General features: G+C 32.0%; 1 protein-coding gene and 1 non-coding gene across 3 annotated transcripts in view; one reads left to right on the top strand and one right to left on the bottom strand.

Moving 5' to 3' along the window:
- LOC146529436 (spondin-2-like) overlaps positions 1-20,585 on the bottom strand; it is a 257,135-nt gene that overhangs the window by 172,726 nt on the left and 63,824 nt on the right. For both annotated transcript variants that reach the window (XM_085201334.1, XM_085201336.1), the window contains one exon: positions 9,943-9,975. In XM_085201334.1, coding sequence (XP_085057460.1) covers positions 9,943-9,975 — 33 coding nt within the window. The remainder of the gene's footprint in view (positions 1-9,942; positions 9,976-20,585) is intronic.
- On the top strand, positions 1,233-1,303 carry TRNAG-GCC (transfer RNA glycine (anticodon GCC)). The gene has a single exon. It is a non-coding gene; the product is annotated as a tRNA-Gly (tRNA).

Below are 20,585 nucleotides of genomic sequence, written 5' to 3'. Positions count from 1 at the left end.
TTCCAGCGTAAAGCTAAATAAATATCCCAAATAAGTATATGTTTACATTTTTTTTTAGTTTAACAAAAATAAAACAAAATATGTAATTCTTATTTTTATAGAACTTTTATCCTTATTGCTTGTAATAAATCCACAATACTTTTGATGTATACTTTAACAAGCTATTAGAAGCATATAATCCACCTTACGTAATAAAACTTACTCCTTGTTGTCATACAACGCAAACATGGTAAGTGCATTACTTAAATGGATTTTTAATGCACGGATTTACGTCATCCCCTAAGACGGGGGTCTTAGGCGAAATAAATGCGAAATTTGGTTATGAATACCATTTGGTGATATAGGACAAACTTTTGATTACTGATGTTTGTATATAAATCGACTAGTAATCTACCAGGGGTTTACTTACTTGTATGTAATTAAAATCGATAGTTGTCACTTAGTAATAGCTTATTTATAAAAATATATCCTATATCTTATAAAACAAAGTCGCTTTTCGTGTCTGTCTGAACTTTCTAACTCTTCTTCTTCTAAACCACCCAACGGATTTTGATACGGTCTTCACCATTAAGTCGAGTGTTTTTCGTAGAAGGTTTATATATAGTTTATTATTTGTACATTCTTATGTAAATTAAGATAAATACGATAAATGTGTATAAAGTCCTACCCGTTGAGACACTTTCGCGCATGCGCTGCTCTAATGGTAAGTACACTACATGAAAAAATGTACTGGAATATTGTTCCTTTTAATAAGATCTACAAAAAAGTCCGCGAGAGCATATTCGTATCTTTTAAGAATAACGTGTAGTGATCATTTTTCTGTCTAAAAATAATAATTTCAATATATTTTTTATTGTGAGGGATATTTTTCCATAATGGTATTAATCCTTATCCTTTAAAATACTTTATTAATTTTCTACGTTAAACGAAGATAAAATTTGCTTTTAACAATATTTCGAAATTGCAAATAGTTTTACAGAAAAACGCATTTAATTGTTGACACATCCCGCCATTGACACATCAGCTGTATGTTACTCAAGTTTCACTTATCCCTTACTCTCAGCATATAAATAAGTATATTAGTTACGTTGGCCATTTAATGTAGATCAAAACTGTCTTTTACCGTTTTTCATTTTAATAAGTACTTTAGAAGTTGTTATAATATCAAAAAATCCTTGCTGCGAAACGGCTCGCCACTCGCCATGCGTCCGCCGCGCCCGCTTGGCTTACACGCATCGGTGGTTCAGTGGTAGAATGCCCGCCTGCCACGCGGGCGGCCCGGGTTCGATTCCCGGCCGATGCATTCTATTTAATTTTCCTCACAGGCAGCCACGTAGTACTTGCTTTTCATCAGGGACAGAATACCCTCTTCAGCATTAACCACAAGCTCGAAAAAAAACCCGCCTGCCTCTATAGCAACGAAGTGTTAGATGCGTTTGCACGTATTGGATAATTGGAGTTGAATGTATTATTTCAGCGCGATATATTTGGATTCATATTTTTTGTAGTAGTTATTAGTAGGTAGGTTTTGGTTTATAATTTCTTCCGTTTAAAAATAGTCATTTTACTATCTAAAAATAGTCATTTAAATATATTTTAATAAGTACTTGAAAAGATTAGTAGCACAGATTTAAAATTACGGTACCTACTAAAAATCCTTGCTGTGTAAACAATTGGAAAATCCTTATTGAAACTACGAAAATGCGGGTTGCATTAGGGTTTAATTAATTTTCACATTATCTTAAGTGCTTTGCAAACATACATTATATGAATAATCCAGTAGTAAAAGCGGGCGAAGCCGCAAGAGGGTCGCTAGTTATGTATAATTTTAAAAACACGCTTTTCCTGTAGGTAGTGTTTAACTATGCAGGTTCTGGCTCCATCATCATACGTACATTACGTTTCGTATAATTCCCTAGTTTTAATATTACAAATGGATCAAACACAGTTTCATACAAGCCGACCTACTTAAAATGTGGTTAAAATGAAATCCTTCCCTGAATTATACGCCACATACATGGCAGTATAGTCAACTCTCCCAACGGGGACAAAGGAGTCCTTTTAGGCATCTTTTCTGTATTATGTTATTATTTTAAAAAATTTACAGGCGGTTGCCTTTTTTTTATATGGTACTTGAGGCCTCCAACATATCCTACGTGCGCACTTTGTACATGACTTAGCACTTCAGGGGTCGTAACGCATGTCTTGTTAACAAACAACGCAAATTGAAATCGTGAACGTCTTACTATATTAAATTCTATTAAAAACCTAAATGTGAAGTGAGAGCCAAGTTAAATGTTGGGTAATGCGTCGTTCTTCACTTTTTCGACAGAAGAATCAATGATCTATATACATAGATGTAGGAGTTTTTACTTATAAGATTTATTATATTTGCATTTTAGTGTATATCCAGGTCGTACTGGACTTATATTAACTATCAGGTTGATATTTGTTTAGTGCCTAATGTAAAATTGACAAGTCAAATTTAGAGCTTGAATTTTATCCCGACTGAATTCAGAACACGACTGATTTGGAAGAATTGGAGGAATATTTTGCCAGAGAAGTCAAGAACGATGCACGAACTCAACCTTTAACTTGGTTCCTATTTCACATTCATGTTTATGTGGAATCGAATCAAAAAACACCTACTGTGCCACTGGGGCCCTCTTTTAATTATTATTTTGTAACAAAATTTTAGTTACGAGTTATACACTCTTACGGTTAGTATATTGATTAAACGTCAACCAAAGCTTCAGTGGAGCATCGTCGATAGAGCTTTGAAGTTGCGATGTAAACACGGTTCATTGCACCGAAGGCGAGCTTTTAGTGTTCAACCGAAATATGATAAACGTTATATTTAACAAACTGAAAGGAATATTATGTGACATGTAACATAGGAGTAGGTTGTACGTAAAATATAATTTGTAGATATTTTTTTATTTAATTATTTGTCATTTTAAACAAGAAGAAGTAAATATGGGATAAGTAAACAAAAAAAATATTAAATTTTCTATCATTAACTTGGTCAAATATCTACGATTATTTATCTTTTGTACGTTCACGCTGCTTTCTCCATACAGCAGAGAAGACAGAGAGAACATTGTGTTGAAATACTCGTAATATAGAGCGAGCATACGAAAATATTTACTTTCCTCAAGTTTGAATCAAATTCACAACCGTCAAGTTTACAACTCTGTACCACTGCGCTACAATGACCTCCATTTTTTAAAAGTAAAAGGAGTAAAGAAAGAAAGAAAGTAAAGAATAAACAAAAGTAGATCCGTGAAATGTATAATGCATTATCTTGAGACGTTGAAAGCTTAGTCAGAGGCATATTACGAGATAATTTAGATGGTCGCATCTGTATCAAACATGTATAATTGTATATTCCCCATTGAGTGATGGCACAAGGCTACTTTATATAAGTAACTTTAAGTAATTAAATACAGTTTTTATTTTATTTTAATGCTATTGCAGTAGAGACATTTAGTCCGTAAGTTTTTACGTTATTTCTTTTCTTAGTATCAATATTAATTATATTACTATTGATGTATACAATTATTAATATTTATTATTATTAATAAGCTAATTTATAGCTTATTAAAATTTAACTTGCTTTGCTACAAGTAACATTTCTTGTTTCTCTGTGAAGGTTCTAAATTTGAGTAGGAATTGAACCTACTGTACAGAAATATAACATCAACTCGCCCTCCACAACGACACCCAATACTCGATGTAAAAAAATCATATTATATATAATTTACGGTCCAAAATTCGATACATGTATTAAATCGTAAAACATAATATTCTCTAAGGATTCATATATTTCATACAACTTTCTCTTACGAAATCGATAAGACCGCTGATATCAGGTTTGCACCATAAAAAATGTAAATACTAAAAGCTCTCCCAATAATCTTACCTTGAGCTGCTATCGTTGGTAAAAATAAGGAATTTTCAGGAAGAACCTCTTAGGGGAAGCTTTACTGATCAAATATTCACGCCAAACGAACACACCAAATGCTCGCTGGAAAATTCTAAATAACGACTACTTTTACAACATATTTGAACAAAAATGATTGAATACATTAAATTATAAAATTTTAATGTTAGTGTTTTTGATAAATCGTCCATTAGGGATATTGTTTGTATTTCGTCTTATTACTTACATGCATTCTAGTAATGCAGGATATACAGGAAGGCATAATAAGACACTCCTTTCTCCCAAAGAGTAGGTATTGTCTAATTATGGGAGAGCAGAGTCACTTAATGGGTGAAGGTACTAAACATCCTACGTACCTTTTTTATATTTCGCTTCGCTTTTCAAAATTAATGAATAAAATAATATTTCATAATCTCAATACCCAAAACAACATCTTATCACTTATATAATTCTTATGTAATCATTATTTCCAAAAAAATCTTCTTAAATCTTAATAAATTACCATTTTACACAAAGCAATCCTGTCACAATTAAGCTGAGTGGCATTCGAATGACAATGAGATACAAATATTGAGGGCCGTTACGTAATTGTTCGCAATAAACTTGGACGTTTTTTTATTAAAACTGAAGACATTATTTTATTTTCCCTCCTCATTCTTGTAAAACAAAGTGTAGCGTTCAGTTCCGCTACTCAACAAATTGTCTCGAAAATTAACGGAAATGGAGAACGAAGTGTATTAACACTATGTCCTCAGCTTGCCCTGCTATATCCTGGGCATATACGAGTATATTATGCATACCTACCTACATAAATATTTTCCTAAACATTTTCAAAGAAAATTCATTGCGACGACCAACGTCCATACAATTTTAACTTTTACCCCATTACGATTGAATACAAAATTGTTTTTCCCATGGTATCGTATTACTGAAATATCAAACGTCAACAATGAAGATTCCTGACATCGGCAGGGTTATAGTATATGTAAGGATATTATAAATGTGACATCGGTTTCTTGTCATATTGTGCAGCGATCGTGTGCTAGGACCTGAATATTATTAAAAATTCTATATGATGGTGTCGTGGTCATAGACCGTCCAAGACCGACGGACTTGAATGGATTCCAAAAGGTGCGGGTTCAAATCCTGCTACATTCAAAATATGTGTCCTAAATATGTATATTTCTTTCCAAAGTGTAGAATAATACATATTTTTTTTAATTTACACATGAAGGTGGTGGTTCGATGCCACTCGATTATCTTTTTATTATTTTCTTTTCTAAGCTATGGTGACATATAGTGCCGCGTTGGTGAACTTGGACGGTGGGGAACCATCCATTCATCAGCCTTTCAACGTCCACTGCTGGACATAGGCCTCCCCTTATTCTCGCCACTCCGTCCGGTCCTACGCCCTTTGAATCCAGCGGATTCCCGCTGTCTTCTTAAGGAGAACGTTTAACCCTAATTCTATTTTCTCTCTTCCTGCCCTGCTATACCCTGAAAGCTTATTTATAAGATCACAACACTTTTTTGTTCAAAATTTTGTTTGAAACTCTATTGAGAACAAAAAAGTAATAAAAAATATGTACATATATAAATTTTTATTTTTATATGGGGAATCTGGAAACTGGAAACGGCGCGATGTGTCACTTAATTTCAAAGTTTTGTCTGAGAACGTTTTGTAACAAGTTGTGCTTCTTATTTGCTTTGAAAATGAAATTGTTTCTCATATTATATTATAACTAGTGGACCCGGACGCGGCTACGCCTGCTTCAACTATAAGAATATTTATTAAATATATTCATGAAATTATTTTCAATTTTCATTAGAATTAGTAAGGAAATATAGGCCTAAATAATTAAAAAGAATAATAAGTAGATACATATTATTAGAAAAAATTATCTGAGTTATTGAAATGAACCAACAAAAGGATTAAAAGTAACTAAAGGATAGGTATTTCTTAATATTAGGAAAAGTACCTAAAGTATTCCGTGCGTGCGTACATAGATATCGACTCTACGAAATAATTAAACATTTCTCTCTATTAAATAAGATAATTTTAGCGGGCTATATCAACTAAAATAAGAAGAGCACTAAAGTGTAGTTTAAATTAACTATAAATAGCAAATAATTACATAAAAATTAACAATAGTTCGAAAATGTATGAAAATTTTTAAAACTGTCAACGTCATCTGCCCGTTCGCGTCGTTCATACTATGCCGCCCGAAGGCTAGGTCATTTGGAATCAGTGACATCTCCTCAATTATTTATTAGAATGTTATACAGTAAACTATAATTTCAATCTAGATAAAATGCCAAAAGTGACTATTATATTTATTTTCATAAGGATCAATATCAAAATGTCGCGGTAACGGTTGCGTAGCGACGCGACGGTTGTTATTAACATGGCAGAATAAATTGCATGTCAAATTAGAAAGTACTTTAAAATATATTAGTTTATATGTATAATGTAATGTTATATAGCCTATAGCACTTCTGAAGAATGCAGCTTTCATACAAAACAAAAACAATGTAAATCGGACCAGTAGATCCAGAGATCTTAGCGTTCAAACAAACAAACAAACAAACAAACAAACAAACTCTTCCGCTTTATTATATTAGTATAGATGTTTATATGAAAGCAATTGTTTAAACAACAACTTTTTTTCGCTCTGTTAAAGCAAAATCAAGATATTTGGCACTAGGTACACAATGTCTCCGAAAGTAAAGAACAGAGTGTCTTATAAACACAAGAAATGCAATAAAATTAAACAAAATCGAAAAATATTAGCAAAACTACAGCATAACAAATAGACTTGATTCACCAGTGAAAAGATAAGACGGGATAAGATTACATCAAACTCAACAGAACATCTCATAAGCGGAAATTTGTAAGCGCCTCTGCCAAAACATCACAAAATTCGCCCCCAGGAAACGTTAGGTAACCCTTACTATCACTTTCGGTTGGGAAATCGTATTCATATTTAATAATAATAATGTTGTGTGTATATTATAGTGGATTGAAATGGCTTTTTGTATATGAAATTGTTGTTTTTTATAGTATTTTAGTTTTTTTTTTTAGCTTCTCGCTGTAGTGTTATATATCCATAAAATATAATATATCCATAAAAATATTAATAAATAATAATTAATTTCCCCGAGTGATAATCGAAACGACAACCGTCGCGTACACGTAGTGCCACTGTGCCAGGACGGCGCATTATATTTATTGTTTTAATATTTTGAACATAATAACGTAGAGTTCAAATAGGTACGAGGTTATTATAAGTAAACATAGCGGTGCATGTAACGAATAATGCGTTAAATTATTTGGCACATTTCACAGAAATAACAAAGTTAGCATTTAAAATATTATGGAATGCTTTATCGAAAATCGATAATCAATAATTATTTACATCGTTCAGCGGCCAGTAATGTGACTGTACCTATATGAAAATTTTCATATAGAGGCAGTTGTAGCGTAGCTGCAAAGCGTAAGACTGTGAACACGACAGTTGTGGTTTCGATTCCCTTGCGGAATCAATTATTATCTTATATATATATATATATATAATATATAGCCTTGAATTCCGTCACTCAACACGCAATGTTTTGTAAATTAAACGGAAAATATCCTCATTTTTCTCTTCTACGGATTGTCCTAACGCTAGGTTCCCTCTGCCTACCCTGTATATGCGGGATATAGCGTGAAATTCAACTAAAATTGTCCTGCGTTTTTGTACTAAAACAGACGATGTCACTTCTATTACATTAATATAACATATAATATCCTGTTCTATCTTATTTTATGATACATAAAGTGGCACGAGTGTGCACAATTTAACGCAAACAATAGAACCTTTATCTTTGGATATCGGCGCGCCCCTTATACTTGCCACTAAGCTGCCTTAAGCAGATATGAGAGGCCAGCGTAAAATGATCTGTGGTTTTCTTCCTTAATACAAATTGTCATGAAGAAGAATTGAGGAAAGTTCTTATTATATTCTCTTTTAATAAAGGTGTTTTTTTTTAAATTTTGTTCGTTTTCGTTTTGATTATAATATAGCAGTGGTGTAACAGTAGTAATTACGAAATGACTAAGTATATGTATTTTCGTAAACATAATAAATAGTTCAGTATTTTTCATTTCAAGCAATGAAAAATGCTGAATTAAATAACAATACCCAAAATTATTTATAAGACTACCAAATAAATAAAAATCAATGATACAATTTAGAGAAAATATCAAAAAGTAAAATTAAGTTTCTTAATACAAATTTCCTATACCATTAACCACGAAAAAATGATTACTACCAAAGTTACTTAAGAAGGCTTAGCTATAAGCATAAGTTCATATAACAATGCCTACGAATATAATATTCATTGGAGGTTTCTTTATTATTTGGTCCGCTCAACCCCAACTTCCTTAACAAACACACATACACACCTATATACACATGTATATATAAAACGCTAATTGTTTGCCCGTCCGTACGTTATATTTGTTTCTACATCAAAGAAACGGCAGGTGGATTAAGGAGGGGTCCGCCTCTTCATTTCCTTTATAAAAATTCTTGTTCTAAAATTTTGTAAGTAGCTTAAAATATTAGTGTCATAAAAATGAATGTGGCTTTTAATGCTTAAGTATAGAGGTATATTCCTTTATTAAATTTAAATGAATCAAAAGTTTAAGCTTGAAAGCAGGTTTAGGATGATTAAAAAATCTTCTCTCGAGTCTCAAGTTTTTTGCGTCGGTTTTTCTTAGGTCTGAGGCACCGACTTTAATCAACCGGTAGTAAATTATTTGACATAAAAAAAATAAGCATGGAACTTCTTATTATCAATAAAATTATTTGAAAAATAAAAAAAAATCAGCTTCACGCTGTATCACGCACACAGCAGGGTAGGCAAAGGGAACCTAGTGTTAAGACACTCCGTTCCCCATTTTCCACCAAATTCTGGAAGGGGAGGAGATAACCGTAAAGAATATTTTTCCAATATACAATTCAAAAAATAGTAATCCCAAGGACCATTCAACAAACTATAGTCTCCATAGAAAAACTCCACATCGAAAGAGACTCTTTAAAAGCACTCCTCAACTAACGGCCCTCTAATGAGATGTGCTTATTTTTTCTTATTCCCATCCGCAGTTTCTTTTAAACGAAATGAGTTGATAAAAAATTCAACCACTCATTTAAAGTAAGAATTGTAGAATCTCTCTCTTTTCTCTTTTGTCGTGGATAAGGTATACTCGGGCTGTCATTTATTATGACGACATTGTCGGCTAATTTGTTTGCGTGAACCGACAAAAACTTGTCCGCTCCTTTTGTGTAACAACGGAGTTTACTTAAATTTCTCTTTTGATGTTTTGTGTTAATGTGACAATTGTTTTTTATAAAAAATGTTACAGAAATAATGGATATTGACAAATACATTTGTGTTACTCTTAATAAATAACTCCAGTGAAGGCGAAAGGGCATTGTACACGTGGCAGGTTGTGGGTTCAATCCCCGTTAGAACAAGTGAAATACTCGTATTTAATATTTTCAATTCCTCGCTCTGGTAACGACACACAGTGTGGTATTGAGTTCCTATACTCAACACGCAATGCCTCGTTATCAGCTCCAGATTTCAAAAGTAAAGTGGAGAATTGAAGAGTTTTAAGGGGAAAAAATATTAATTTATATACTACATGCCATTGTACCCTATTTACGAAAATTAATAGCTTTATATTATCACCGGTATATCAGGATAAGCAGACAGAACCAACTGTTAACAAGAATAGGAACGCCTCAATCCTTCCCTCACTTATAGCCTATTTTTTGTATTCAATGGCGGAATTTAACATCGAAAAAAAATTAATAAGACCGAAGCTATATAAAAATTAACAATACCACACATAACTATGTAAAAAAATACTGCAACATACTTGTAAATGACAGAACATAAAAAATACATAAAAAATATAGTATTTCTAAAGTAACAAAAACACAATTTACCTGAATGCGTTTTATCCGCGCCGTCAGCAGCACCTGCGATAAAATACGATAGATATTAAAAAAATACGTTAGAACAGCAATTTTAATGCGTACGATCGAAGGCAATAAAAGCACTTGTAAAATCGTCCTTTATAAATTGCTGATATATAGCAAGGGCCTACTGTTCAAATTCTAGCTCAGTTTATCTACATTTTTACTGAGTGACTATTATAATCTAAACACTTCGTTCTCCACTTTCCGCCCAAATGTTAGGCATTGCGTAGAACTCATCGCCGTCTTTTCTTTGCTTAGTATTGTCAATCGGGGATCATTCCCATTATTATCATAATAACTAATTTTTTCAAGTGGAAATCGAACCTACAATCATTGCACTTATATTTAAAATCCCACTTTCCGCCGAATTCTAAACAGTGTGTATTAAATGGCGAAACTCAACCCCGCGTTTTGATATTGAAAATTTAATTTCCTCAAGTGGGAATCGAACCCACATCCTGTAGCGTTTACAGTTACACAGAATACAATGCTCAGTTTGAAAATGCATATTAAATTTTTTGAAAAAACGTACTCGCGTCAGTTCAAACATGGTGGAAATTCACGAGAACTCTTATTCAGATTTAAGCCATTTGTTAAATGCGACTAATGAAAAGTTCGTTATTGTTCAGAGCGACAGACGCGCTCCGTTTCACCGCGACGCGCGACGCCCCGAAAAGTACGTGATTTAGTTTATTTTCATATTTCATGACTTTTTACAGCATGTAAAATGGCCAGCTTTTATGTCCAAAATGGAGATTTTAAATTGTATTTTAATTTAAACGTTGGTATGATGTAGGAGTTTTTAGGGTTCCGTATTTCAAGAAACGGAAACTTTATAAGATCAGCTAGTCTTGAAGGCTTAGCAATTTATAAATAGAAATATTTTTTAAAATTTCGTTTCTTTAGTTGTATGCTTTTTCCCTACGGTGTTACCAGAAATAACACAGTGAGTGCTATACGCTGTGATGAAATGACAATCACGTCGGGGTCACCAATGTGGGCTACAGGTATATGGCGATGTTAATAAGACGAGACCTTATATTCAACTCTTTTATTATATATTTAATTTGGTTATTTATACGCTACAAAACAATAGTGCAACATTATTTCACAATTGCATTTGTAGCGAATAAATTCAGGGCGCTGATTTAGCGTGTTTATAAAGAATATAATAAGACTAGTGCAATACCCCTACAGCTGCAATCTTTACATACCCCTTTTGCGCCGTTTAATGTCATGAACCTCTTCATATATGTAATACTAGCGGCCCCCGCGCGGCTTCGCCTGCGTGAACTACGTTATTATTAATTTCTGTCTCCATCAGTATCCTCGTCATCGTCCTTTAAGTAACGTCCATGCAAAATTTGTGACTCCTAGCATTTGTAGTAACGAAGTTTCATACAAACTTTCAACCCCAAAAACAACCCCTTAGAAGTCGAATATTGCAAATTCTTAGCGAGCACCTACGTCCTATAAGTAACTCCTATGCAAAATTTGAGATTCCTAGCACATGTGGTTACTGAGATTTCATGATGAGTTTCACCTTTCGATTTTATATATATAGAAGATATCTGGCTCCTCATTGATTTCACACTATTAGCAGTGGCAAAACTCAACGCCGTACTTTGTCGTGTTATAAGGGCGAGAAAAATATAAATAGAGTGGGGACAATCCCATCGCGTTTACAAGCAGCCTCTGTGCTAAAATAATACACATATATTTAACTAAAAGTAAAAGAACGAAAATCTCTATAAAATGAAGCGCATATGTGAATTTTTATGCATCGTCTAAAATAACAAGTGAATAACAAAACTTATGGACAAACATATCAATCACAAAGTAAGCGGAGTTTCTCAAGTATTGGAAATATAGAGGTATTTTGATATAAGGAACGTAGCATATATCTTAAAAGAAAGAAAGAAGCCTTGTAAAATATGCTTTAAAGTTGTTTAGAAGAACAATGCATGCATATTTTGTACAGAGGCTTGTACAGTAACATTATTAAGAAATATATACTTCTAAACGTCAATTGTGGGACGGAGTGTTTTAACACTAGGTCGCTCAGTTTGCCTAACCTAAATGCTATCTTAGAAAATGCAAAAGAAAACAAATCAGATATTTATCTAAATATTTGTAGATATTCCTTAACTTTTTCTTATAAATATAATAAAATTATAGATTTAATATAAATAATAAGTCTCACTCTAGACCAACGCCCACAATATCCACCACTAATTAGTCCGTCCATCTGTCGCACATCTCCATCGTTACTACTAATGATTGCTCTGATAATTGGTTATCTACGATTGTTTGTTAAGTATGGAAATAATATTTTTAGTATTATCAACGTTTAAATTCTGCATTTAAAAAAGTAATAAAAACCACAGTTAAAGTAAAAAGTGGAAAATGAAAAAAGAAAATGTTTAATGGGAACGGAATATCTTAACACTAGGTTCCCAGGTTAAGCTACTAATTAATATACTTGAGCTCAAAACAATGTCTGTGATTTCAAAGGCCTCTTAATAAGGCATTCACTCGCCACTATTATTTATTAATAATCAAAAGCAAATAGTTTTCCTATAGCAAATTTAAAGAGACACTTATTATTTTCGGCAAATATAACAAGTGAACACTATTAATAGTCATTTTTTTATGAGTAAAAAATAAATTTGAAATTGCCTTCATCAGTGTTTTACGCTTCCCGACCCGATGTCTCTGATAAAGCAGAAAGAAAGAGCGATTTTTAACTGAATAATATTTTCAAATTGCGGTGCATGCCTGAAAAAGACAGTTAAGTAACAGTTAAACGACGTCATTGGCGTTGCGCAGTTATGCAACACTGCCAACTAATTAGTTAATACTTGAAAGTTTCAACTCCTAAGTAGATAGCTGTGGCTTAAATTTTTAACTTGCAAAACATTCCGCAAAAATACTTAACAAAATTCCAAATTAAACCACAAAACCAAAATTAAAAACGCATTCATTTTTCGCTGCTTGAGTCACAAAGCGCGCACTCATTCAGCATCAACTCACAAAAAGTTGCAATTTTGCCTCTCATTTAAAAAAAAGGAAAAACTATTTCCCGAGTACACTACGATGGCCCGCGACCTACTTCGGAGCTAAGAATCCTCTAATTAATGAGGTGGCCGTGCCAGCCTTTTCACTGCATTCATGTTTAACTGTGTGAAGTCTTTACAATTTTTTTATTAAATAATATTGTGTCTAATAGAGTGTAATATGATATGTATACATACATATGTGTATTATTTATACAGTGTAGATATACTTTTTCATATTAGTTATTTTATTGCATTATTTGTTCTATTGCAGAGAAATCGGGATATTATTAGCTTCATGCTGTAATTCTGCACATAGTAGAGGCAGAGGGAATCTGGAAACCTAGTGTGAAGACACTTGGTTTACACTAAAACATTTCCATTTCCCATTTTCCGCAAAATCTTGGAGGTGATACGTGTTGAGTGGCGAAAATCAACGCAGTAACCACTACAAAGAAATTAAAATATTTAATTTCCTCGAGTAGAAATCGACTCACTACCTGTCGCGTTTTCAGTCGCACACTTGTGTTCCTTCCTGCGCTACGATTGTCCTTATATTATTTATTAGCTTCCCGTTGTATCCCGCAATTTAAGCCAGAGAGAAGAGTGTTAAACGATAGGATCTGTGCATACTTACCTCTTTTGCCTCGCCCATAGGTATTAACTTATCAATCTATCTAATATGTGCGGAATACTGCGTGAGAAAAAAAAATATACATATATTTTCCAAAAAAACATATAACAATATAAGACTTGATGATAAGTAGAAAAAAATATTATAATGATAATATTACAAAAGTTAATACCTAAGGTGCTCTACACAAGTAATACATAGATATATTTAGAAATTGTGTTAACAGTGTAGTGTAGGTGAATTGAGTAAATCGAAGGGAAGTAAATAAAATATACACGTTTAGTGTTCAAGAACCCTTAACAGGGTCAGGTTAGAGTGGTTAGAAGGGCTTCGGTAATTAGATTCTATGTTCAAGTGCTGTAAGGATAGCTTAACTAGGTTAACTTCCAGATATATGGGATTTCCAAATGAAATATGACGATGCAAAATTATTTGTTATTAAAAGTTTGCACAAATCTAGCATATAGGTATATAGCAAATATTTTATATAATATTAACTAATATTAAACCTATAACGTAACTTCATGCTGTATCTCGAATGAAACTGAAATCCCAGAACCGAAATGAAAACCTAACCCTAGTATGTAAAATGGAGAAAACAATATGTCTATTGCATATTTTATAAAGCAAAAAAACGTTAAAAAACGCATACATATATTTATTCAGTCTTCTCAAAGTTCTATCAGATGCATAAAGCGCTATCAAGAGTAAACTAATTAATAATAAACAAGTCGTCTGTCTCGTTTGTCGTAGATTTGATAACGAATAATTAATTTGAGGGTGACACCGCCCATAAACCCAATGAAGCTGAATTATATAAAGGATAAATAGTAATTGAATAGTACCTTTCTATTTTCCTTAAGGGATGAAATCATTGTCTATTCTAATGGTAGATTAGAGTTGAATAAGTATATAGTTTAAACTTATACTAATTATCATTTTAATAATAACTAAAACTCTTTAATCAGAAGGTGGTCTTTTTTGTATGTTCTTCTAACGCTTGAATGATCTTTGATAAAATTTCAGTCTATGATCTTTTTTTATATATTGTAATATTAATTTCTTAGTTCTTCATAATGTTTTTAACGACGATCTTTTTCAACCATTTGCAAACTCGATTATTGATTGTTATAATTATTAATATTATAACTAATATAATAGATATATTATTTTGTTTCACGCTATTATTCCACATTTAACAGAGTAGGCAGGGGGAATCATCAAGTATAAAAACGCACCAATCCCGATTTCCCGCCCACGTTGCTTGACGGTTGCGGGCTCCACACCATGAGATTTTGTTAAGAAATATCATCATAAAAGATGCCATATTTAATGTATACGTTCATTATACTTCAAATGAAACAAACACAGTCCTCTAATTGGCCTCATTGAGATGAGGGGTCCGAACGTGATCTGTGTACGAAATATTATCTAATGATGTCTATTTAAATATGCAAATGTCTTTCGAAGAGTATCTTTAGTAATTTTTATACAACTTGAGACAAAAAAGCTTCTTTAATAAAAAATAAACTTGAACATTCACACTCACAGATTCAAATTTTAGAACAAAATTTAGAATCTAAAAACTTATAAAGTGGGATTGTTGTCAGTTACATTTTAAAATGTTATGTGGATGCAACTCTTACTTTTCTAAATCAATGTATATAAAAACAAACGCTGAAATTCCTTGTTTAGTAGATAAATAACTCATACAAATATACTTTTTTTAGCCGCACGTTGCAGCAGGGTAAGCTGACGGATCCTGGGAACCTAGTACTACCTAGTACCGACGAATTCTGGAAACTCGCACTCAACGCCACATACAAATATATACAAAAACTTTTATCTCTTAGAAATCATTTAGCTTCCAACAATGACTAATTATACCCACTCTATAAAGTAAATAAAATGAAAATTTAATATATTTACGTACACACATTTCCCTATAAACTCATAGTTCATAAACATAAAATATACATAAAGTTTAACTAGCTAGCAGTAATAAACCCAACAACGGTCTTTGAGTGGCTATTTTGCTTCAAATGAAAGTTTTATTTCAACGTACGTACAGCAGATACAAAAGAATAATATTATTATGTAGAATAACATTTTAGGAAAAAAATATTTTTCCTGGACGATTCAGGTTTTTCATCAATTTTTAAATAACGTTACCAGGCCATACAATGAGCACCCTATATCTTTAAGCATCAGGAAAGCAAGAACTAAATGACTCATCTACGAACCAATAGCCTTTATCGCATGCTAAATGCGAGATATGCATATTTCTCAAAGTTACGTACATACGTTTTAGCTTCATGCTCTATCCCTCATGTAGCAAGATAGACAGAGAAAACATAGTGGTGAGACACTCCGCTTCAATAAAACATGCCTTCTCTTATTCTTAAAAAATAAGTAAAAAAAATATTGAATTAGTAATAGTAAAGTAGTTAATAATAATTTTAGTACCTAAAATTATTGCAAGCGAATTAATTTGAATCATTGAAAGATTACAATATTAGACAAGAGCATTTAGTTAGGTATTTGATTAAGTCTGATTTGATTGATTCTGTAGATTTATTCATCGGGGGATGATATCTTACCCCGCCTCAGTAATTACATTTGCCTTCACATTTAAGTATACTTCACGAAAATGCAAACGCTGCGTCTAATTTCCACCCATTCGTTACCCCTACTATTTGTTTTGAATTGAGAAATCATACTTGAATTAATTTTATTTTAAATGAAATAAAAATATGCTTAATCTTGTTAAAATAAATGTAGGGTCGTAGAAGTAGGGCAATATCCTATTCGAAAAGAAGTCCATGCTATTATTGAGGAAAATTATGAAACAGATAACGAAGTATATTTTTTTAGTATGGTAACTTATATAACATATATACTACAATATTTAACTACATATAAAAAACTTTTCCGTTACGGAGTGACGAAACTGAACTGGGCTTGAAACAAATAAATTAAGCATGTAGTTTAGGAAGTTTAGCAAAGTTCTAAAATGGATTTCTCGAAATTCCTACGGGAACAAAAATAAATAAGACTAATCAATAGATATGTATATCATTTAGTTACTTAACTGTATGCATTTTTGTATAAAAGTATAATTTACATATTTTCGATTTCCTTAATCGGTTTTTATATAAAAAAGGATATAATCTTAAAACAATAGAACCCCATGCCATGGACCCCAGGCTTAAATGATGATGTGCATGAATGAATTTAAAATAGAATTTCAAATTTTACTCGCACAATTCACTGAAGGAATATTAATTTGTTGACACTCCTTCAAAAGTCCCTACTTTTAAATTGAATAAATAAAGTCAGAGCAATAAATCGAATAAAATGACTTGGTGTGTTTGATAGTAGCAATTTTTATAATATAGAATCGTATTCCTAATAATAGTAGAAACCGGTCAAGTGCGAGTAGGAGTCACCCAAAAATAATTTCGTACCAATATCAGGATTGTAGATCAATCGAACTACAAATATAAGTTTCTCAGAAAATTATAAGTTATTAGTAACATTTACTTTTATATACTTAACAATTTAAATGTTAAATACAGAAAAAATATACGGAATAATACAACCTTACTTTCTGTAAATATGATTTAATTTAACAAAATTACTTCTATGGAACACACCAAGAAATTTCATATAATTCACGAAAAATCTAATTATAAATAAAGAAAAATCCTTTTAATCTACACAAGGGACACAGAACAGATTACTTCATAACACGACCAAACGCGTCACTAATTAGTCAAAGATTCCATTACCAGCGTAATGTAGCGAAGGTTTAATTTTGCGGTGTTAACGAGGTATTTAAAGCTTAATACTTCATTATGTGCTTTCACATGCTCCGGGCAGTACCGGCATTATGCTGTGATAATGAAACTTTTGTGCTATGCTATACTTGATATGCCTGTATATTAGGTTATTGTTATATGTTGAACATTGCATAATAATATGACTTTGGTAAGAAATTACATACAATTATTAACATACTAGTGGACCCGTACGCGGCTACGCCCGCTTGAACTATACGAGTATTTATTAAATATATTTATGAAATTATTTTCAATTTTCAATAGAGAGATGCGTTAAGCAAGCTCATTTTGGGTGACGTTTTCTAACAACAAACTTTGCAAATCGTTGCTTAGCAACGACGGTTGTTATTAACATGGCGGAATAAATTGCATGTCAAATTAATAAGTATTTTAATATATTGGTATATATCGAAAATAATAGAAATATGAGAAAAAAAAGTATCCTATGTTCATCCCGAGACCCTCAAGTATCTCTGTATGAGTATTTTATCACAATTAAATTAGCGGTTTGGCCCTGATTGCGTAAAAGACAGAGAGACAGAGTTACTTTCGAATTTATAATATAGGTATGGATAATTACATTTTTAACTTTTTTTAATACTAAAAACAACCTGTATTTAACTCTATTATCTTTTCTCTAATTGTAAATAAAATTTGTGCTGGTACCTTTACTTAAAGATACAACGTCTTGAATTATAATAATCCAAGTTTTTTTGATAAAGCACTCGTATACTAAATACGTATACTAAAATATATATTAAATTAAAAGGAGACTTAAGAAAAATATTGTAAGAAGACAATTCTAACGCATTCACCCATAAACATTTTACTTGAAAGGTTTATTGATGTTCGTGACCGCATCTCCCCCAGCCGCGGATTTAAACCCTCTGTTTACAATTCGTTTCTAAACTAACTTATTTTATAATCGCCAAAATGGGTAAATTTACTTTCGTCTTCGGTTTGTGAATTCTTAATATCATTAGAAAGAAGTTTGCCAATCAAAAGATTATTGTGGGGGGGTGTAGATTATACATTACATTACAAGTTACTTAAAATTAAAAGCTTCTTTTGTTATTTAGAAAAAATATTTTATATTTATTAATAGGCAATAACTTAAAATTATTTTCTCAAGTATTACCTATAGAGCTTATAATTTAAGACTATCATTTTCAGAATCATTTGACTGTGAGCACGTTGCGTTGTAGGTATGATCCTCATTCTTTGAAAGAAAAATCCTTTGTTAAGTTTAATATACTTAAAGAATGCTTCCGCAAATACAAAGAAAAGAGTATATACGGCTGTGATGATAGTGCACAAGGCAAAAGTCACAATGTATGCGAAAATACTGGTGACTAACATTTCTGTTTGTATTGTATGAAGTTTCATGATCATATTTGAGTACTGTATATAATGTACATACTGTATATTCATATACATCATATATGTAACACACACAATGCCCCAAGAATTCAACGGAAAGTCAGGAACAATAGTGTTCTAATGGGAAATTGAGTGTCTAGGTTACTACGTTCCCAAGTTCCTATATGCGGGATTCAGGATTGTAAAAAATGCAGGATACAGCGTACAGGCATAATAAAAATTCTTTTTATTTCCTAGAAGCACCACGATGCATGCAAATTGTGCATTAAACTAAGGAACATTTAACAAAGCGATGAATGGAAATGCCTTCATAATACTGTCGTGAAAATTACTTTGTCTTATAAATTAACATACTTGACATACCTTCAAATAAATTTTGAACCATTCAAATAAATAAAAAAATATTGCATCTTAAACAAATATTTTCATATAAAACTTTATGTTCACCACTTTGGGCAGAAAGTGGGGAACAGAAGTACCATAATGGTGGGCGAAGTGTCTTTACATTAATTTTCCAGGTTCCCTCTGCCTAGCCTGTGCGAGATATAACGTGAAGCTAAAAAAATATGAATTCCATCAGTCAAGAATAGAATTTAGCAAATAGAAACTAGTAATATAGAACAGGTATACTAAAGGTTATTTAACGTAACGATATAATTTTAGCTCCTTTCATTTTAAAGCTTAAATAATTAAATATTTATAATGATATTTACACGTTAGAAGCCCCATATAATGTAAACATCTGTTTTCAACCAAACGAACGTTCATACTCCCATCTACACCGTCGTTTACAAGAATTGTCATTGCTCTTAACATTATTTTATTTAAATTTAAATCTTAATATAAAAAAATAAGGCTTAAAATTAAATAACCAGTAGGAAGGCTCTATAAACCGTAGTACCTACTCGCAACAATCCATGGTAATGAGTGGAATTATGAAATTTTTCTGTGAATACCTTACGCTATCCCCTCAAAGGGTCCTTTGGTCTAATCCTCTTTTGAGTCAAACGACTTGAATGGTTGAAATTCTGAAAATATTTAGTAAGTGATATATAAGATGTTTTACTTGCCTTTGTTTGTAATTTAATTAAATGCTGAAATTGCAAGCATTTTACTTTTATTATGGTGTTTTTTTTTATTTAAGAAATAATTATACCTGTAGTTATGTATGTATAAGCATATATAAGTCATTAAAAACTGTTGATAACTTTATATGAATAATTATATATTTTTTATTTTATCTCGCACATAGCTATATACATAACAGGATAGGCAAATGGAACACGCGAACCTAGTGTTAAGACACTCCGTCCCCATTAAGACACTTTCGTTCCGAGCGAAAAAATAAAAGAAAATTATATGTTTCATTTTTATGAGTGGGAATGGAACCCACAATCTGTAGTCTTTATAATCGCACGCTTGTGCATCTGCGCCACGACTAGCCTAATCTATTTATATAAAAGGACTTGTCCTCACTGACTGAGGTAAGACGCACGCACAGCCGTAACCGCTGTGCGTAGAAACGTGAAATTTGGACAGATATTTACTTTTGTAATCTGGACATCCACTAAGAAGGGATTTTGAAAAATTTTTACCCTAAAGGGGTGAAATAGGGGTTCAAAGTTTGTATGGAAAAAAAATTAAATCGGCACCGATTTTTTTAAAATTTGAAATTTAGGTTTTTAAAAGTATTTAATT

This window comes from Heliconius melpomene, chromosome 18 (genome assembly GCF_056956725.1).
Source record: "Heliconius melpomene rosina isolate 202511_hmr_F chromosome 18, ASM5695672v1, whole genome shotgun sequence".
NCBI lineage: Eukaryota > Metazoa > Arthropoda > Insecta > Lepidoptera > Nymphalidae > Heliconius > Heliconius melpomene.
The sequence above is the reverse complement of the archived record's forward strand: the minus strand, read 5'-3'. Positions and strand labels throughout refer to the sequence as shown.